The following is a 22,442-nucleotide window of genomic DNA, read 5'->3' on the forward strand; positions in this document are numbered from 1 at the left end:
TGTAACAGTGGAATAATCCATTATTTCCAGCAATTGTCTGTTTGCTAATTGTTTCTCTGAGTTGTTCCCACTAGGTAGGTAGAAGCTGTCAATCAAGGCTCAACAAAGGGAGAAACTAAACCCCAATAACCCTATGGATCGGGAGGTTGGGGCTGGCAGAAAAGCAGTTTTGGTTAGAGGGCACTAGTAGTTTTGGCTGCCTTTTTAAAGTGTATGTGCTCCATCTGATGCTTATTTGATGGGGGACTAATTCAGTTATAGGTTCTTACCTGTTTCATGCTATCTTTCATTGGAGCAACAACTTCTGCCAGGTCACAAAAATGGTGAATGTAAAAAAGGATTAGTAAATCCTGTCACTTGGACAACTGCTCCATCATGTTGCAGCCTTGCATTGAAGGGACACTGTCTTTTTTGCTCCCAGTCCCCTGCAGAGCAAAAAGGTTTGTCGGATTCAGGCGAGGACCCACAGGGAGAGGCTGAGTCCCCCCACGGTGGTATGGGTCACACAGAATCAGCTGGTGAGCGCGACTTTGAGCTTCCTGCTCCCGCTGTTGCCTCAGTCAGTGCTCTGATTCCTGCTTCTGAAGCCCAGCTTGCTCCTATTCAACAAGAACTGGCAGGGGTAAGTGCGAACGTACCGAGTACTTCTGCTGCTGAGGGGATTTAATTTTTTTAAAATTCTGTCCATTTCCCTAAAGGGGTTAAGTGATTGCTGTTAACTTTAGGTAATAAGTCTCATTGTTAATAGTTTTCCCAGTTTCTGTATTACTCCCTCCAGTAAAGCCAGTAGTTCAGCTGGTAGAAATAAAAGTTCTTGTATAATAGGACTCTTTTAGTAGGGAGAGTTTTAAGAGACCGGTCCTTTATCAAAAATCTCTTCAAAGGGTAAAAAGAGATGTAGTGCTTCCAGGAGCAAGAATTTTCCCAAGCCAGAAGGGGAGGTGGGGAGGGGGGTTAGGGAGGGAGTTCTCAATAATCTGAAAAGCAATGGAAGTAGCTATTGTCCAGTTATCTGTGAAAGAAGGGGATTTTTCTGACAGTAGGTCATAATCCTCCAGTACAATAAAGCAAGAAAGAGCATGTCATTCGCCCGTTTTAGAGGATGTAATTTAGAAGCTGAAAGAGAATTTCCTAATGCAGGCAGAAGAGTGAAACTGTAGATTTGACAAGAAAAAAAAAATGTAAATTCAGTTCCGAAAAGTAGGTAAAGTTGTGGCTTTGTTGGCTAAAGACTGTGATCCTTGCAGAATAGGAGAGACTATTTTCAGAAAGATCAAATGGACAGACTGGTGTTACCATGTATTCTGTCAAAGCTATTCTAGTATAGCGCTTAGAGACGAAGGACAGTACACCAATCTGGACAAAACTGAAAAGTCCTTAATGAGAGAGTCTCTGTAAAGCCTTTTTATGAGATGCCTCTGTGAAAATGCAGAGATTTTCAGATGGGCTGTATGTTCAAATAAGTTGCTAAATATCATTGGCTGAGACAATGGAAAGCTGATACCCAAATGAAATAGTTGCTAGTATCCTCTAAATTGGCCAGGAAAAGATTCTTTGGACAGCCCTTCAAGAAAGTGAAGCCCAGAGAAAAGAAAATAGCATTGTTATCTGTCGAACTCTTTTAGAGTTCAAGTTCTTATAAAATCTAAGTAGTCCTATTGTCAGGCTAATTAACCCAGAGTTTGAATAGATTCTGGACATGCAAGAACAGTCTTTGGAGTCAGCATCTGGAAGAGAGATCATACAGGAGTTGGGTCTCCAAGCAGACTCTGACAGCTAATTGTCCTTTGTGACGATCATCAGAGCTTTCAAAGAACCCTCAGGAAGATGGGAGCTATTTACTCACTTCTGTGGGGGAGAATGACATTCAGCAATGGCCAATAATTGACCTCTGGAAGTAGGTTCTATCAAATACTCTCAGGATTCCTCTTGATTTCTAGAACAAGATGCAATTAATCTCTTGCCTCAAAATATACTACAGAACCCCTAGCTTTTTTCTGTGCATCTTCTGAGTGCTGATATCACTAAATTCCTGGTTCCATCATAGGCTTTCAGAACATAATTCATCATTCATGTCCCTCAGAAGGCTGGTGAAGTAAGGCTAATTCTAGACCTGGAGGAATTGTAAGTAATGTTGATCTGGCAGTGCACCTAGCACTACTATTACCTGTAGAGACAGACAGACATTGGCTAGGTTCCCTGTTTGTCAAGTTTACCCTTGGTATCGTGGGGATGGAGGGCTTTGAGAGCTGGTTTCAGTTCCTTGATTTTCTGCTAGTCGTCTGGCCCAGGTTAGCGTACACCAGAGGCTGCTCTAATCTGCACCAGCTTGCAACGGTGCCCAAGGGATCATCTGCTAGCTGAATTTACCTGGAGGAAAGTGTGCTCAGGTCTCTCCTTCCCACTCTCTGCAAGTGAGGCTGCAGGGCATGTGGCATGGTAACTAGCTATGTAAGCTCAACTCCATCTAGGAGAATGCATCTACAGGCTCTGTCCCAGTGCTCTAAAAAACCCACCTCCATGAGGAATGTAGCTACCAGCACTGGGAGCATGGCTTTGTTTACACTGGCGCTTTACAGCACTGTAACTTGCTGCGCTCAAGGGGGTATTTTTTCACACCCCTGAGTGAAAAAGTTGCAGCACTGTAAAGTGCCAGTGTAGACAAGCCCTAAATTCTGCCTGTTTTGCCATGACCCTTTAACAGTGATGTATGTAAACAAATTATTGTAGCAGCCAGGCAAGATACTAACAAACTTCAACTGGACTTTATTTTTTTAAAGTGGAAACCTCTTTTCCAAGCTGCTGCTGCTGCACCCTCAATAGCTCTCCCTCAGACTCCTCAACTCCTCCCCCCTCCTTCCTGTTTCCTATCTTTTCAGACTCCCAACAGCCAGTGCTCCCAATTCTAATCATTACAAGCAACATCTAAACACCACATTCCCTGCTCTGTTAAGAAACTTTCCCAATTACAATAAACATTGTTGTTCTAACCACAGGAACAAATAGGAAGCAAGGCACTATACTGTTGACGGAATTATTACACTAAAAACACTATAGATACTATATAACATAGTCTCTAGTCCAGACAAGTGGTTGTCTGGGTCTGACAGGCTGTCTCTCAAGCCCTGGTTCCAGTGCAATGTCTTGTTGTGTTGATACTACAGTGAAGTCATCCAATACAGACTGGGTGTTGGCATAATCTCCTCTTGGTGCATAGGCAGGTGCAAGATAAGAAGCATTCCATACTCACCATCAGAAAGTCGATAGGTGTAAGGTCCCTTCTTTTCTCTATGATTTTAAGATGAACTGTGAATTTATGGTCCCCTTTGCATAAAATTACAGGTTTTCGTATCCTAACGAAGGAACCACACTGGAACTTTGGTTCCTTAGCACGCTGCCGCTTGTTTGTGAAAGCCTTATACTTTGCTTGGTTCTGTTCAACTGTTTTTCTCTTGTAATTGTTTGTCTGCAGCGATAGTGAACTTTTCTGCAAAGGACTCACAGCCTGGACTGTGCCTCCTGTATCCATGCCCATTATTTTGGCTTCAGCTGTAGCTGACTCAGTCTGGGTAGCAATGGTTATTGCTTTTTCTAGTGTAAATTGCGTTTCTAGAAGTAAATGTTTTCTTACGTGAAGCATGGGTGTTTTCTCAATGAGTGGTCTCTAATCATCTCATCTACCATATTCCCAAAGTCACAAGTTACAATCAGACTCCTCAGGGAAGCAATATACTGCATTATAGTCTCCCCTGGTTTCTGCTCATGCTGGCGAAATCTGTAGCGATTAGCTACTACATTCACTTTTGTTTCAAAAAAGTTCTTTAATGCAGTGAGTGCAGTCTCATATTTATCATCTGCAAGGGGAAAAGTGTAAAATATACGCTGCCCTTCTGCTCTAAGGCAGTGGATTAGCAGAGCATGCTTGCTTTCTTCAGAAATCTCTGTAGCACTGATTGCAAGCAGGTAAGTCTCAAACATATGGATCCAGGCAGTAAAAGCAATTGGAGGATCACCAGGGCTTTGTAGAAAGGGTGCAGGTGGGTTCAGAGGCAGAAGATCCCACCCTCATCACCAAAATGTTGTAGTAGCCAGGCAAGGTACTAACAAACTTCAACAGGACTTTAAAAAATAAAGTGGAAACCTCTTTTCCAAGCTGCTGCTCAGTAGCTCTCCCTCAGCCTCTTCAACTCCTCCTCCCTCCTTCCTGTTTCCTGTCCTTTCAGACTCCCAACAGACAGTGCTCCCAATTCTAATAATTACAAGCAACGTCTAAACACCACAAAAATATGGAATTTAAGGACACAATGGACAAATAAAGAAAAGATAGTGTTTGTGTGCATTGAAGAGAATATGCTGTCTCTTCAGGCCATGCATTTTACAGGAGAAAGACACTCAGGTGAATTGACTGAGCAGAAAGATGCTACAGGATGAATGACATCTGCATAGAGAAACATTAATGAATACCATTTTATTTAATTTACCATAAATGACCTCTGAAATGTAGTAATCCGAGGTTCTCTTCTTCATCAGGGAATAAATTGAAGTGCTTTGTGTAGATGCCATTTTATATGACTGGCTGCTGCATCTCCTTTTTCTCTAATTTCAAATATTTGTATGGAGAGACTTTTGAGTCACCATGGTGGTTCCTTGCTAACAGAGAAGGCCAGGGTCCTCAGTATTGTTTGTTGTTTTTGTACTACTATAAATGTTCATTGTCCTTTGCAAAACGCAGAATAGGACACAGCCCACAAAGAGCATAGTCTAACTCTTTGGTCTTAAAACAAACCCCCTCACCCACTTATCACTGGTGAATGGGAAGCCCCAGTTCTCGCAGAGTTTCAGGTTACTGTGTACAAGGGGTGGCAGAACTCTTATGCTTATGAAGATAACATTCCAGATGTTAAATGACTGTATGTTAATGTGGTGTTGTCTTTCTGACTCTGTAAACATGTGACAGCCCACTGCCTCTGCAGCTGCTTCTGTTTACCAACCAGCAGCAAAGTAAAATTAAGATTCTGGGCAGCAATGAAACTGTCAATAAACTTGTCAATATGATGCTTCTGTTTGAGAAAGCATTTGGAAGGTTGGAGTAGAGGCTAAAGTAGTGGAGAGATGCAGCAGCCAGTGGAGAGATGCAGCAGCCAGGATGCTGTGAAGGAGGAGAGGAAAGCTCCTCACAGCAGGAAGGGGTGGAATTGCATTTTTTTCAGACTTTTGCTAACTAGAGGCTAATACAACAGGTGAAGTCTTTAAGCAGTGTCCAGTTTCAAAGATGACAAGGCATTTAGATGTACTGTCTGAGTCCTTTGAAACATCAAGACCTAGAACACTATATCTTGGTCTCCATGTGGTCTGCAATTCTGTAGGAGTAGAATTTGCTGTGGAACTCACCCTTTGCCACAGAATTGCTCTCAAGTATCTAAGCTTTAAATTAGAAGGCTTGTTTCTGGCCCTCATGTTTGTGAAGGAAACCTTGCTAATGTAACTGTGTAAACCAATGAAATGGTGTCTTCTGAGTTTGTAGGTAGCCTAAGACAACAGTTGTGAATTTTGCTAGTCATATCACTAGAGTGAAAGATCTGAAATCTAAAGACTGCAATTGAAATGTCAGCATTGAAAACTGTATCACTCATAATGGTAGCAAAAACATCCAGCTAATTCCACATGCCTGCAAACTGCTTCCCATGCCTCCAAAAGTGGCAACTGTCCCTATCCCACTTGCTAAATACTACAGCTTCTCCTTACAGCTTCTGCAATGCAGCTGTTTTGTTAGTACAGAAATCTGAGATACTGAAAACTTGAATGTGTGGAGAATGTAAAATAGAATTTACCATCAAAATAAACAACGTTAGGACACTACTGCATAGATTGTATTTATCATACTTAATTTTAAAACACTCATTCTTTAATTTAAATGAAACTGAGACAAAATTGAGTTTCAACCTGCCATGGAGTACATGGACTATATACAATTACCTGGCTATTGAAGTGAGGTTCCTGTGTACCTTGACCTCATCGATCATATCATGCTGTATTTGACAAAAGGAGGAAATTGTCTTCTTAAGTGTATTCTAAATATTGGATTAGAATCAAGCACTATTTCTGGGAGAGAGAGTACCTGATCCTAGGAATATTCTTCAAGAACTATAAGAATGACTCAAAGTCTGGAAAACTCACCTTATGGTGAGAGACTTAAGAAGCTCAATGTTTAATTTATTCAAGAGAAGATTAAGAGGTGATCATAGTCTGCATGGGGAAGGTATTTCTGATAGTAAGAGGGCTCTTTAATCTAGCAGGAAAAAAGGTCCAGTTGTTGGAGGCTGAAAATAGACAAATTTACACTAGACATAAGATGTTAATTACCATCTTTGTTGAAAATTTATCATTGAAACAATTTACTTAGTGACGTGGTGGGTTCTCCATCATCCAGTCTTTAAGACTGGATGTCTTTCTTAAAAAAGAAGTTTTGGGATTGATGCAGAAATTACTGAGTGAGGTTCTGTGGCCTGTGTTATGCAGGAGATCAGGTTAGATCAGTGGTTCCCAAACTGGGGTTTGTGAAATGTTACAATGGGTTCTCAGGGAAAGAATTCCCTAATGGCTGACAGAGCTGTCCCTAGGGACCCCGGGGTCAGCAGCCCAGAGCCCCTGGACTTCCAAGAGCTAAGCACATCAAAGATAGCATATGTATCACACTGAGGAGATTTACACTTCAAGACTCCTTATAAGAAATGCAAAGGGAAGTGGATATTTTTTGCTGTTTTTAAAATGAAACAGGCAGCTAGTATTGTTTTAAAAATGATGATGAAGAACAAGTTTAAGCTTTGTTGTAACGTGCGTGGTTTGCCTGGACTGCTCAAGACCTGAATGCTTGTGTAGGAGGAATTCTTGATTTGAGTTGGCTTTTTAAATCCCTGCATGCTGTTTCACATCTGATACTCCTCGATGAAACGTAGGAGCCTTGTTGTATAACAGGCTTATTCAAAGTGATACAAGTGACGGATGTGAGATCTTGGAAGAGTGTTGCCGTTTTCATAATATAATAGATACTGTCATGATAAATAATAATTAATAATACATAGTGTGTAATCAGCATGTCATAAAAACCAATTTTATATGTCCAAGATCACTGCTTTTCTAATTTATTCTGAGGTAAAGGAGAAAATTCTTGGAAATGTTTATTTTTAGGAGGGGGTTTGTGAGACTTGACATTTTAGTGAAAGGGGTTCATGGGTTGTTAAAGTTTGGGAACCACTGGGTTAGACTAAAGAAGACTGATTCTTGAGTTGTAGAAATTCACACTTAGAGCAGAAACTTTAGTAATGATGATGCCTTAATTTACCTTTATATAAACATTAGGTTAATGTTGCGAAGTCAAGCACTCAAAAGCTGAGAAATGCCAGAATTAAAGTGGTCTGTGCGATCTTAATTTGTCCTCCTTTTGCATATGCATTTTGATAGTCTTTGATTACATGTTATACTTTCCCATTTCCCTCCCTGATCTCTCTCTGACCCAACTGGTTACAAGTTCTCCTCCCTAGGCTTCTGACCCAATCTGGGTCCTCCTTGACCCAGTCTCTTTGCCCAGCGAGTCCCGGTTCTCCCTATGGCTCCTTGTGAAATGTCTCCCTATCATCTCCAACTGGTTCCCTTAGGTCTCCCCCTGCCCATTTGCCTCAGACCTAGTTCCCTTGCCAAGCTATTCCTAGTTGCTGCCACCTGCTAGCGTTCAGTCCCAGTCTCCATCCCTGCAGGCTCCTTGTCCCAGTCTGTTCCCTAGTCGTCCTCTGTACTGCCTGAGGTCCAGCTGTTGTCCCCTCTGCATTCAAATCACGTGTCTTCCTCCTCCGTGCTGACTGGGTGTCAGCAGGGAATACATGGAGAGCACAGGAGAAACTGGTTTCCTGCTTTCTGTTCGAGTGCCCAGTCTGGCCCCAGCCCAGAGCAGCCATTACAGGAAAAGTCCAGCTTTGCCCCTATAGCCTAGGGCTGGAGGATGCTCACTCACTTTGTGGGGATGGTGCATGCATTATCTAATCAGGAGTAAGAGCTGTGAAAGGCTCAGACATAGAATATAAGTGTTGGAAGGGACCTCAGGAGGTCATCTAGTCCAACCCCCTGCTCAAAGCAGGACCAATCCCCAACTAAATCATCCCAGCCAGGGCTTTGTCAAGCCTGACCTTACAAACTGTAAAGGAAGGAGATTCCACCACCTTCCTACGTAACGCATTCCAGTGTTTCACCACCCTCCTAGTGAAAAAGTTTTTCCTAATATCCAACCTAAACCTCCCCCACTGCAACTTGAGACCATTACTCCTTGTTCTGTCATCTGCTATCACTGAGAACAGTCTAGATCCATCCTCTTTGGAACCCCCTCTCAGGTAGTTGAAAGCAGCTATCAAATCCCCCCTCATTCTTCTCTTCTGCAGACTAAACAATCCCAGTTCCTTCAGCCTCTCCTCATAAGTCATGTGTTTCAGTCCCCTAACCATTTTTGTTGTCCTCCGCTGGACGTTTTCCAGTTTTTCCACATCCTTCTTGTAGTGTGGGGCCCAAACTGGACACAGTACTCCAGATGAGGCTTCACCAATGTCGAATAGAGGGGAACGATCACGTCCCCCGATCTGCTGGCAATGCTCCTACTTATACCTCCTAAAATGCCATTGGCCTTCTTGGCAACAAGGGCACACTGTTGACTCATATCCAGCTTCTCTTCCACTGTAACCCCTAGATCTTTTTCTGCAGAACTGCTGCCTAGCCATTCCGTCTCTAGTCTGTAGTGGTGCATGGGATTCTTCCTTCCTAAGTGCAAGATTCTGCACTTGTCCTTGTTGAACCTCATCAGATTTCTTTTGGCCCAATCCTCCAATTTGTCTAGGTCCCTCTGTATCCTATCCCTACCCTCCATTGTATCTACCTCTCCCTCCCAGTTTAGTGTCATCTGCAAACTTGCTGAGGGTGCAATCCATACTGTCCTCCAGATCATTTATGAAGATATTGAACAAAACCGGCCCCAGGACCGACCCTTGGGGCACTCCACTTGATACCGGCTGCCAACTAGACATGGAGCCATTGTTCACTACCCTTTGAGCCTGACAATCTAGCCAACTTTCTATCCACCTTATAGTGCATTCATCCAGCCCATACTTCTTTAACTTGCTGGCAAGAATATTGTGGGAGACCGTGTCAAAAGCTTTGCTAAAGTCAAGGAACAACACGTCCACCGTGTTCCCCTCATCCACAGAGCCAGTTATCTTGTCATAGAAGGCAATTCGATTAGTCAGGCATGACTTGCCCTTGGTGAATCCATGCTGACTGTTCCTGATCACTTTCCTCTCCTCTAAGTGCTTCAAAATTGATTCCTTGAGGACCTGCTCCATGATTTTACCAGGGACTGAGGTGATGCTGACTGGCCTGTAGTTCCCAGGATCCTCCTCCTTCCCTTTTTTAAAGATGGGCACTACATTAGCCTTTTTCCAGTCTTCCGGGACTTCCCCCGATCGCCATGAGTTTTCAAAGATAATGGCCGATGGCTCTCCAGTCACATCCACCAACTCCTTTAGCACTCTTGGATGCAGCGCATCCAGCCCCATGGACTTGTGCTCGTCCAGCTTTTCTGAATAGTCCCGAACCACTTCTTTCTCCACAGAGGGCTGATCACCTCCTCCCATGCTGTGCTGCCCAGTGCAGTAGTCTGGGAGCTGACCTTGTCCGTGAGGACAGAGGCAAAAAAAGCATTGAGTACACTAGCTTTTTCCACATCTTCTGTCACTAGGTTGCCTCCCTCATTCAGTAAGGGGCCCACGCTTCCCTTGACTTTCTTGTTGCTAACATACCTATAGAAACCCTTTTTGTTACCCTTCACGTCTCTTGGTAGCTGCAACTCCAGGTGTGATTTGACCTTCCTGATTTCACTCCTGCATCCCTGAGCAATATTTTTATACTCTTCCGTGGTCATTTGTCCAATCTTCCACTTCTTGTAAGCTTCTTTTTTGTGTTTAAGATCAGCAAGGATTTCACTGTGAGGCCAAGCTGGTCACCTGCCATATTTACTATTCTTTCTACACATTGGGATGGTTTGTCCCTGTAACCTCAATAAGACTTCTTTAAAATACAGCCAGCTCTCCTGGACTCCTTTCCCCTTCATGTTATTCTCCCAGGGGATCCTGCCCATCAGTTCCCTGAGGGAGTCACAGTATGCTTTTCTGAACTTCAGGGTCCGTATTCTGCTGCCCTCCTTTCTTCCCTGTGTCAGGATCCTGAACTCGACCATCTCATGGTCACTGCCTCCCAGGTTCCCATCCACTTTAGCTTTCCCTACTAATTCTTCCCGGTTTGTGAGCATCAGGTCAAGAAGAGCTCTGCCCCAGTTGGTTCCTCCAGGACTGCACCAGGAAATTGTCCTCTACACTTCCCAAAAACTTCCTGGATTGTCTGTGCATCGCTGTATTGCTCTCTCAGCAGATATCAGGGTGATTGAAGTCTCCCATGAGAACCAGGGCCTGCGATCTAGTAACTTCCGTGAGTTGCCGGAAGAAAGTCTCGTCCACGTCATCCCCCTGGTCCAGTGGTCTATAGCAGATTCCCACCACGACATCACCCTTGTTGCTCACACTTCTAAACTTAACCCAGAGACTCTCAGGTTTTTCTGCAGTTTCATACTAGAGCTCTGAGCAGTCATACTGCTCTCTTACATACAGTGCAACTCCCCCACCTTTTCTGCCCTGCCTGTCCTCCTTGAACAGTTTGTATCCATCCATGGCAGTACTCCAGTCATGTGAGTTATCCCACCAAGTCTCTGTTATTCCAATCACATCATACATAATTCCTTGACTGTGCCAGGACTTCCAGTTCTCCCTGCTTGTTTCCCAGGCTTTTTGCATTTGTGTATAGGCACTTGAGATAACTCGATGATCGTCCCTCTTTCTCAGTATGAGGCAGAAGCCCTTCCCTCTTGCGTCGTCCTGCTCGTGCTTCCTCCTGGTATCCCACTTCCCGACTTACCTCAGGGCTTTGGTCTCCTTCCCCCGGTGAACCTAGTTTAAAGCCCTCCTCACTAGGTTAGCCAGCCTGCTTGCGAAGATGCTCTTCCCTCAGACATGCTCAGTGAGGACAGACTTGTTGGTGATTTTAGCTGTCAAGCTCTAGCAAGTCTCTACTGAGCATGTGCAAGCTGGGATTTTTTTAAAAATTAGGGTGAATTTTTACAGAGGGTGGCAAAAGGCACATTGCTGATATGCAGCTCAGCAATTTCAAGCCCTTGCTCCAAAGCATGGGGTCCCTAGAGTTTTCTAAAGAAAGGGGGTGACCAGGAATTTAGCAGCAGAAAAAAGTATTTTTCTCTAGCTTTGTTCTTGGAAATGGCTAACCGTTTTGGCTGAAACTTTGCAGAACAATTCAGCCTGAGGCAGACACCCAGCATTGAAAATTTCAGCCCAAATAGTTGGGCAAAGTTACAGGCAACTGAAAACAGCGTCTTATAACGGCAAGTGTCATGAAACTTTAAGCAGTGCTACCAGCCCTGCCTATAATAAAGGATTCCAAAATGTTTAAGCAAGTTCTTCGTCAGTGTCCTTTCAGCCACCACTAAAACACAGCAATTGCTGAGTAGTGTTGGTGTGCACTGTTAAACAGTTTGGGACAAGAAGGGAATCATACTTCCTGCAGCTAGAACTGTAGAGGAAATTTTTAAGCAGGCTGAAGTTAATTACCCAAGTTGAATTTTTCTTTTGCTTATCTTATTTTCTCACCCTTGTATGATTTTGTTGCGCTGCAAGTTATATCTTAGTTGTTAGGGTTAGTGGAAATTGCTGATATTTAACATAGTTTTGCTAACATAAATTACAGCTTGGAAAGTTTTTCAGTCTGGAATTATTGGTGGTTGGTGCTTTCTTGTCTGAGCCCTGAATGACAGCTTTGAACCATCTCTGGATTCTGGTGTGGGGGAGAAACCCAGTCATTCATATCAATGGGCATGCTAAGCAGGAAAAAAAATTAGCACATGAGAGATTTTCCTCTTTCTGTTGCTTGCAACCACTGTCTTTTTAAATTATATTGGCAGCATCTGCAGCCACTAGCAAATTTGGCATGCATGCTTTTTATTTTGCCTTAACTGCAAAGGTTTTGGTCTATACTACAGCATAGCAGATTTAGATTAAATCTCAGGAAAAACTTCCTAACTGTAAGAACAGTAGGAAATGGAACAGCCTGCCTTGGAAGGTTGTGAAAGCTCCTTCACTGGAGGTTTTCAAGATGAGACTGGATAGTCATCTGTCTTGGATGGTTTAGACACAACCAATCCTGCATCTTGGCACGGGGTTAGACTAGATGACCCTTGCAGTCCCTTCTAACCCTGTGATTCTATGATCCTGTTTAGGAGTTGGATTAGGACATATTGACTAAACCAATCGTAAGTGCACACATTGTACAGCAGTGTCCAAAATGCTAGAAGTCCCTTATTGCTCTTGATTATTTGTGCCAGAATGAACATCAGAATGTCTATACTTGCTCAGACGAATGGTCCACCTAGCTCAGTATCCTGTCTTCCGGCAGTGGCTGGTGCCAGATGCTTCAGAGGGAATGAACAGAACCGGGCAATTATTGAGTGATACATCCCCTGATATCCAGTCCAGCTTTTGGCAGTCAGAAGTTTAGGGACACACAGAACACAGGGTTGCATCCCTGGCCATTTTGGCTAAGAATCATTGATGGACCTGTCCTGCATGAACTTATCTAAAATATTTTTTGAACCCAGTTATACTTTTGACCCTCACAACATCCCCTAGTAATGTGTTCTACAGTTTGACAGTGTGTTGTGTAAAGAAGTACTTCCTTATGTTTGTTATAAACCTGCTGCCTATTAATTTCATTGGGTGACCCCTGGTTCTTGTGTTATGTGAAGGGGTAGATAATGCTTCCCTATTCGCTTTCCACACCAGTCATGATTTTATAGACCTCTATCATGCCGCCCCCCCCACCCCCCAAGTAGTCTCTTTTCTAAGATGATTTAGTTGGGGATTGGTCCTGCTTTGAGCAGGGGGTTGGACTAGGTGACCTCCTGAGGTCCCTTCCAACCCTGATATTCTATGATTCTGTGACTGCCCTAGTCCTTTTAATCTCTCCTCGTATGGAAGCTGTTCCTTACCCTTGATCTTTTTTTTTTTTTTTTTTTTTTTTTGCCAATCTCTATACTTTTTTCAGTTCTAGTAGATATGTTTTGAGATGGGCTGACCAGAACTGCATGAAGTATTCAAGGTGTGGGTATATCATGGATTTATATAGTGGTATTATATTTTCTGTCTTATCCTTTCCTAATGGTTTCTAACCTAACATTCTGTTTGCTTTTATGAGTGCTGGTGCATACTGAGTAGATGTTTTCAGAGAACTATCCATGATAACTCCAAGATCTTTTTTGAGTGGAAACAATTAATTTAGATCCCATCATTTTGTATGTATAGTTGGAATCATGTTTTCCAGCATGCATTACTTTGCATTTATCAACTTTGCATTCTGCAACTGTTGAATTTATCAACTATTACTTTGCATTTATGTTTTCCAGCATGCATTACTTTGAATTTCATCAGCCATTGGGTTGCCTAGTTAGCAAGTTTAATGAGACCTTTTATGTAACTCTCTTCAGTCAGATTTGGCAGTAACTATGTCAAGTAATTTTATATCATCTACAAATTTTGCCATCTCACTGTTTATCCCTTTTTCCAGATTATTTATGGACATGTTGAACAGCGCTGGTCTTAGTACACAGCCTTGGGGGATTCCACTATTTAGCTCTCTCCGTTGTGAAAACTGACACTTTGTTTCCAGTCTTTTAACCAGTTACTGAACCATAAGAGGACCTTCCATCTTATGCCATGACTGCTTATATTGCTTAAGTGCCTTTGGTGAGGGACCTTGTCAAAGGCTTTCTAGATGGATCTAGACTATTCTCAGTGATAGCAGATGACAGAACGAGGAGTAATGGTCTCAAGCTGCAGTGGGGGAGATTTAGGTTGGATATTAGGAAAAACGTTTTCAGTATGAGGGTGGTGAAACACTGGAATGCATTACCCAGGGAGGTGGTGGAATCTCCTTCCTTAGAAGTTTTTAAGGTCAGGCTTGACAAAGCCCTGGTTGGGATGATTTAATTGGGGATTGGTCCTGCTTTGAGCAGGGGGTTGGACTAGACCTCCTGAGGTTCCTTCCAGCCCTGATATTCTATGATTCTTGAGTTCATACCACCTGGTCCTACTGACTTACTGTTTCAGGTTTTTTCTCCAAATCTCCTCTATTGACACCTCAGTCTGGGACAGTTCCTCAGATTTGTTACCTAAAAAGAATGGCTTAGGTGTGGAACTCTTCCTCATCTTATGCAGTGAAGACCGATGCAAACAATTCATTTAGCTTAGAATCATAAAAAGAAAAGGAGTACTTGTGGCACCTTAGAGACTAACCAATTTATTTGAGCATAAGCTTTCGTGAGCTACAGCTCACTTCATCAGATGCATGCTGTGGAAAATACAGAAGATGTTCTTATACATACAAACCATGAAAAAATGGGTGTTTACCACTACAAAAGGTTTTCTCTCCCCCCAGCCAACTCTCCTGCCTGTAATAGCTTATCTAAAGTGATCACTCTCCTTACAATAAGAAAAGGAGTACTTGTGGCACCTTAGAGACTAACCAATTTATTTGAGCATGAGCTTTCGTGAGCTACAGCTCTCTTCATCGGATGTAGCTCACGAAAGCTCATGCTCAAATAAATTGGTTAGTCTCTAAGGTGCCACAAGTACTCCTTTTCTTTTTGCGAATACAGACTAACACGGCTGTTACTCTGAAACCTCTCCTTAGAATGTGTATGATAATCAAGGTGGGCCATTTCCAGCACAAATCCAGGTTTTCTCCCTTCCCTCCTTTCCACACATACAAACCCACTCTCAGCCACACTATCAGAGGCTCGTTCACCTGCACATCTACCAATGTAATATATGCCATCATGTGCCAGCAATGCCCCTCTGCCGTGTACATTGGTCAAACTGGACAGTCTCTACGTAAAAGAATAAATGGACACAAATCAGATGTCAAGAATTATAACATTCATAAACCAGTCGGAGAACACTTCAATCTCTCTGGTCACGCGATTACAGACATGAAAGTTGCGATATTACAACAGAAAAACTTCAAAACCAGACTCCAGCGAGAAACTGCTGAATTGGAATTCATTTGCAAATTGGATACAATTAACTTAGCCACTCCCAGTCTCTATTCAAGCCTAAGTTAATTGTATCCAATTTGCAAATGAATTCCAATTCAACAGTCTCTCACTGGCGTATGGTTTTGAAGTTTTTCTATTGTAATATCGCAACTTTCATGTCTGTAATCGCGTGACCAGAGAGATTGAAGTGTTCTCCGACAGGTTTATGAATGTTATAATTCTTGACATCTGATTTGTGTCCATTTATTCTTTTACGTAGAGACTGTCCAGTTTGACCAATGTACATGGCAGAGGGGCATTGCTGGCACATGATTATCCTTACAAAAGGTTTTCCCCCTGCCCGCTTTCCTGCTGGTAGTAGTTCACCTTACCTGATCACTCTCATTACAGTGTGTATGGTAACACCCATTGTTTCATGTTCTCTATGTATATAAATCTCCCCACTGTATTTTCCACTGAATGCATCCGATGAAGTGAGCTGTAGCTCACAAAAGCTTATGCTCAAATAAATTGGTTAGTCTCTAAGGTGCCACAAGTCCTCCTTTTCCTTTTGCGGATACAGACTAACATGGCTGCTACTCTGAAACCTGACAAAAAAGTATGTCTCCATTAATGTTAATTACTGAGCATTTGTGCTTTTTGTTTACATCTTGTTAAGTGAGAGTCTTTCTGCTATCCAGTTATGTTTGAACATAATTTACTCTAATGTTTTTACAGTTTGAATACCAATCTGTGATAGCAGAAAGTCTCCAAACCAACAATTAAGGCATATGGGATTGTCTAGAGAATGGGGTATTTTTTCTATCAGTCTGTGATATAAAATCTTAACTTATCTTGTGATTACAGAGGTCAGCGGATGGGTCAAGTCCAGAAGATGGAGAAGGTAAGGAAGGAAGTGTTTTAGTTATTTTAGATCTCTAGTTGCTGTCTAATCAGAATTTTGCCTGTTTTATCTCTAAATCCATTATCTCTACAGAATCTGACCATGAGGATGGGAGTTACTGTCCTCCTGTAAAACGTGAAAGAACTTCATCTTTAACACAGTTCCCTCCTTCACAGACAGGTAAAACGTTTTCTAATTCTTTTACAGCAAGAAAATAAGGGAGAAGATGTACTTCCTTGATTTCTGTCTAATTCTCCAGTCCTGCCATCATCTTCCATGCTGTGGACAGACTATGTAAGGTGGAGGGCGAGCAGATCCTCTTTCCTTTAAATTGTGCTGCTTTTGCCTCTGCCTTCACTCACGAACCTAAGTCTCATCCACATCACTGCCACAACTGAAGCAAAACAGTAAGGAATGTGGACTTAAATCAGTAGACAAAGCAGGGATATTAAACAACTTTCTTTATTCATAGATTAAGGCCAGGAAAGATTATTGTAATCATCTAGTCTGACCTCTTGCATAACACAAACCATAAAATTTCACTCAGTAATTCCTGCATCAAACCCATGACTTCTCGTTCAGCTAGACAGAATCATTTAGAAAGACATGCAATTTTGATTCAAAGAAAGTGCATCTTATTTCTAGTCTGAATTTGTCTAGCTTAAGCTTCCAACCATTGGATCCTGTTATATCTTTGTCTGTTAGATACAGTACAAACTGTATCTACTGAAACCTTCTCTACTGTTCATAGACTTATCAAGCCACCCCATAACTAGTCCTAGATAAAATAAATAGTGACCTTTTTTAGTTTCTCACTGTAAAGCAAGTTTCCAGGCCTTGGATCATTATTTCTGTCACTGTGGATAACACAATCACTTAGGCCTGTAATAGAAGCGTCATCTTTGACTCATCCCCGTCTCTCGATCCACACTTCGGAGCAGTGTCCAAGTCTTGCTGCTTCTACCTAGCTAAAGTTTCCAAGATTCAGACTTTTCTTTCTGTCCAGACCATCAAGGCTCTTGTTCAGGCATTTTCATCTGCCTTGACTACTAGTCTCTTCTCTGGCCATGAAACCAGCCACATCATTCTATTCAAGTCTATTCAAAATGCTGCTACTGGGTTCACCTTCCTGATACATCACCTCCCTCTGTGCCTCTCTACAGGCTCCACCTCCTCCACCGCTTCAAACAGAATCTTTGCTTTTTGAGACTCTTCACCATTTAGTCCTACCCTTTCCTTCAGATCTATTGACTTATCAAGCTGTTGACTTTGCCATCACTGGTATGGTGAAGGTGATCTTCATCACTTGCCTGTCTACTCCTCCCTCCAGCATCTACCAACTCTCTTACACTGTTCCCCATACATGGCCTAGGAGGGGGGGGAAAAGGGGGAGACACACACACTCACTCACTTACTCACACTCTCTCTCTCTCCCCAACACAAATGGTAAAGCTGCCCATTTTTCCTGCAAGTTGCTCCTTAACGTGTCTGCTTCTGTGGTGCTTCAAAATCACTGTCAGCTAGCATTGGTTAAGCAAGAGATGAACTGAGACTTCAGTTTTTTTGCTAATTTGTTGTTCCTGTTGTTCCACCCAGTTTGTATTCTCCACTGTCGTGTCCTGTCTGACATCTAGCCTGTAAGTTCTTTATTTTCTGTCTGTACAGTACTTGCATGATGTGTCTCTGATCCTTGATTGGGGTTCCTAGGTCCTGCTGTAGTACAGATAATTAACAATCATGTTGTAAAAGGGGCAAAGAGTCCTGTGGCACCTTATAGACTAACAGACGTATTGGAGCATAAGCTTTTGTGGGTGAATACCCACTTCGTCGGATGCCGACGAACTGGGTAGTCACCTACGAAAGCTTATGCTCCAATACGTCTGTTAGTCTATAAGGTGCCACAGGACTCTTTGCCCCTTTTAGAAATCCAGACTAACACGGCTACCCCTCTGATGCTTGACAATCATGTTGTAGGTTCCCTGAAAGCCTTAGTGATAGCTGTTTAGTTTCATAGATGTAAAGCTAGAAGGGACCATTAGACAACCTAGTCTGGCCTTCTCTAGATCATAGGCCATTAAATTTCACCCAGTTGCTCGTATTCTTAGCCCTAAAACTTCAGTTAGTCTAAAATATTCATTACTCAGATTAAACAGTGAAGAGAACAGGAGAGACCAAGGTTTCCACCAATGCCTGAGGTCCCTGCAACGGCCAGGTGATGATGTCCAGATGATCCTAGCAGGTAAACTATGCCCCATGCTGCAGAGGAAGTTGAAACCCTCCAAGGTCCCTGCCAGTCTGAACTGAGGGCAGTTTTTTTCCTAACCCCAAATCTGGCCATCAGTATGACCCTGAGCATAACACACCAGTCATTCTTCTAAGAAAGAGGAAAGTGTCCTACCTGAAAGCACCGATCCATCCTGTTCAGTGTCCCCTCTCAAGTTGTGGACAGTCTCTAATGTTTCAGAGGGAAGTGTGTATGTGTGGGAGTGGGGGACAGAAGAACTATTCTGCCGACTCAGATTTGAGCCCCTGTGGAGGCAAGATTAGGTTTAATTTTTGCTGTGCTTTGTCTGAGCACCTCTCTGCTGGTGCTCTTCATCACAGTGCTCATTAAATGGAAGTGCATTTGGGATGGGAACTTGGCACTAGACCCATGGTCACTGGCATGTGGCACAATAGTCTCTGGGGCACATGGAGCATCAATTCACAAGGAGTCATCACTAGTCAGTCCTGCAACATGTAAAATTTATAACGCGTTCAATCTTAGGTGATTCACCCAGTGTGGCTAGTAATGAAGAGACACTGCTTGGAGGCCTCACTGAGTTTGTCATTTATTTGAAATCCTACTAAAATGGAGTAACAGCAACTCCCCGCCCCCCAGTTTCATTAGGGAGAACCTCTGCCCTGTGAGACATTTTGGTATTTAGCCTTTGTAGGATGTCTTATTCATCTGGTGGTGATTCTAACCTGGCCCTTGCAGTTGCCCTTTAAGGCAGAGACTGTCCTTAATGTTTTCATTATTTGGGGAATGTTAGTCACTTGGCTAGTTAATTCTCCCCTCTCCAAAAATACTCCAGAATAAACTAGGATATCAGCTTTATCAGCATTGTGACTGGCACTTAACTGGAGGTGTCCGTGTCAGCTATTGTTGTTGCTGGAGGGTAGTAATTTGTTGGCTTTCACTGACTGGGTGTGTTCACGTTGGAAGGATTTACTACTCAGATCTATCTTTTGAGAGGTGTCAGAATATCATTCTGTATCGCAAGATCCAGCTGGTCTTTAATCATGCAGCTGTATCGCACGTGGGTCAACAAGATGAGACCCACGTGATCCCAAGCACCGCAGGTTTGGCAGACACAGATTGTTTTCATCATTGAGCACCAGTTTTACCTGTACTCTGAGTACATGATCAGGTGACAGCAAACTTTTAGTGTATGACATTGTCGGTGGGGAATGCAGATACAGTGATCTACTCATCTCAGGACATCCTATATTGTAGTCATCAGAATAATGACATTAGGATTTCCCTGTCTTGTGCTGACCGGTATCACATCTTCTCCAAGACTGGACCTCCAAATCCAGCAAGGCATGAGAAATTACAGATTATATCTGGGATGGAGAGCTCTAGCAGAGGGGATTCTTGGCCCAGAGTACTTGCTTATTGTTGGCTCAATGGGCATTTTATTATTGCTTTGAAGATAGGGAGTGTCCTGAATTCCTCAAAGTTGGAGTTAATTTGAATGGCTCTCCAGATCACCAATATTGTTAGCATTCAGAGAAGTCTGGTGTTTGTGTTACCTCTGTGTGGCTGGGGAAGCCAACTTTGATGTGTTTGCCATCAGTGTTCTTCACATTAAAAACTCTCTAACAGAATCAAAGGTTGCGAGGACTCCATGTTCCAGCAGTCCCAGGGTGGCCCAGATATGATATGATATGATTCCAGCAGCCCCATGCTAATCCTGATAGGGATTTAGACTCAACCTGGTTTTTACCAAGATGAGTCTCTCAGCCGGGGTCTTGCATTCCATCCCAGTCAAACAGCCTGCTCCCAGGTGACAGGGTCCAAGACTTGAAACACCCTGGTGAGGTAGGGTGAAAAACCATTGATTATAGCAATGGTTTGTGAATCGACTTTGAGCCTCTGTTATCTAATGATCTTAGGGTTTGTTGCATGGGCAGTTATTTTCTGATTTTCTGATTCTTATTGATTTTAAACCTCACAAAAGGCAAGCATTAGGTCTTCATAATTGGACCAACCTGGTGCCAAATACTTGCTAAGATAAGGTGGTGCATTTAAACTCTCATAAATACTTCCCTTAAGCATTGTCTACGTGAGTAAATTTACTGGTATAACTATACCAGTATAATTCTAGCACTGTAGCTGTGCTGATATAACATAACCCCCTGTGTGGACACACTTTTTTTGAATGTGGAGTGCTTTTATTTAGTTTAGTTTTGTCTCTTGGGAAGTAATTTAAGCTAAGTTTCGACTCTTGGTAAGACAGTTGACTACTGTTATCAAAAAATGTGTTCTTTGAGTAGTTGTCCCTATGGGTGCTCCCCTCCAGCTGTGTGCGCACACCCATGCGCTTTTGATCACAGGTTTTTAGTAGCAGTGTTCAGGTGGTCTGTTCCTGTGCTGCGATCAAAGAGTGTATATGGGAGAATGGACATGTGCGATCACTCTAGTTCCTTCCTAACTATCTGCGGCTAGCGATGGAGTGTTGTGGTGTCTGTTAGCTTTGAGTTCATCTAGCTTGCTTGTCTTTATTTTTTATTCTATTTTATTGTATGTATTCCTTGCACACGTTGGGTGCTTTTGGGTGGTTTCCCCATTTTGTTTTTGCAGTTGGGACCTCCTTTCTCCCCCCGAGACCTTGGCCTCTCTTTGTCTGTCGTCTTTTTTAGAGGAGCATGCCCAAAACTCCAGGCTTCAAACCCTGCCAGACCTTTAATAAGTCTTTTTCCCCTCAGTGATGAACATTCCAGCTGCCTCTACTGTCTCAGAGAGTCTCCCATTCCATCTGAGTGCAAGGTCTGCACTGGCTTTAAGAGCAGATCAAGGAAGCTGAAAGAAGACAGGCTCAAGTTACTGCTCATGGAACATTCCTTGAGACCTGCTGCTGCTTCAGGGCCCGAATACCCTCTTCTCACTCCCCACACCTAGTACATTGGCCTCAGACAATCTGGGTGCTCCAGCAACTTCTGTGGTTCCAGCTTCAATAAGCAGAGACCTGTGGATAGCTTCAGAGACCCTGACATCTTTTTAAAAAAAACCAAACAAAGCAAACCCCCTCCCTTCCCCCCCCCCCCCCCCCAGGTCCTCCAGTAGAGAGCCTAAGAAGAGGGAGAAGTTGCCCCAGAAGTTGGGACGCAAGGAAACCTAGTGTCCGGGTACGTATACTATCGAGGCTCCTATCCCCTCCAGTGCCGACCTCTCCATACCAGCAAAAAAGATGTCCAGTATTTCACGCACCCAGAAATCTCTCAGTAAGCAGCCCAGCTTGGCACTGATGCTGGTCTTCCAGACACAGAAACTCCTTGAGGAAGCCAGCTTCATCGCTGACTCTGGCCCCCACTTCTATGGGCCATGGGCATAAGGAACATACAGATTGCCTGGCCTTACCATCCCTGGTATCTTCAGCTGCATTGCAGCCAGCCACTCAGTGCCCTTCTTTGCCAGTGCTGACTAGATTCCTTGTGCAAGAGAACTTGCAAGTATTTGAAGAACCTGATTGCCCTCTACTGAGAGGTACCGAGAAGGATCTTCTGCTGGTACCGTCTCACCCTCTGATGACAACATAGCTACTGGGAACGACGCTTCTAACCCACGCTCGCACATGCTAGAAACTGTACGATCCCTTCTAGGACTTGGAGATCTCTGTCCAAGATTCCACTGTCTTTCCACTTGACACCCTCTTCCCCCGCCCCTCCTGAGATGTCTATGTCTGGTTAAGACATCTCTCAGGATCAGAATTATGGAGGCACAATGATCAGGTTGGGTTCCAGGAGATGGTGGGAATGGCAGCCAAGGTGGTGAAGCTCCTTCCATCTTCTTCTGACACTCAAACAGTGTCACGGTAGCCAGCTTTCCCTCCCCACCCTTCGCCAAGGTTTTCTTTTTGAGGACCCTGAAAGAGAACTCTCATTAATTTGTGAACAAATTAGGCCTAATTTCCAACCAAATTTTGGTTCATTGATTTCTGGTTTCACGCTTGTTCATGAGGCATGACTTTAACAGTCCTTGAATTTTAGTAGTAGGCCTTTTTGTTTAGACTAATTTAATCTTTGTCTTCATTTTTCACCTTTTCCCACCAACGTGTGTTCTAGGTTATTCTGACATTTTGTGGA

General features: G+C 43.2%; 1 protein-coding gene across 5 annotated transcripts in view; it reads left to right on the forward strand.

Annotated features, from left to right (window-relative positions):
• Positions 1-22,442, forward strand: part of RANBP3 (RAN binding protein 3) — a 179,739-nt gene that overhangs the window by 63,271 nt on the left and 94,026 nt on the right. For 3 of the 5 annotated variants that reach the window (XM_077842043.1, XM_077842042.1, XM_077842044.1), the window contains 3 exons: positions 422-622; positions 16,055-16,091; positions 16,185-16,271. In XM_077842043.1, the coding sequence (XP_077698169.1) occupies positions 422-622; positions 16,055-16,091; positions 16,185-16,271 (325 nt within the window). The remainder of the gene's footprint in view (positions 1-421; positions 623-16,054; positions 16,092-16,184; positions 16,272-22,442) is intronic. The other 2 variants (XM_077842045.1, XM_077842046.1) reach the window with 1 other exon arrangement.

This window comes from Eretmochelys imbricata, chromosome 25, assembly GCF_965152235.1.
Source record: "Eretmochelys imbricata isolate rEreImb1 chromosome 25, rEreImb1.hap1, whole genome shotgun sequence".
Lineage (NCBI taxonomy): Eukaryota > Metazoa > Chordata > Testudines > Cheloniidae > Eretmochelys > Eretmochelys imbricata.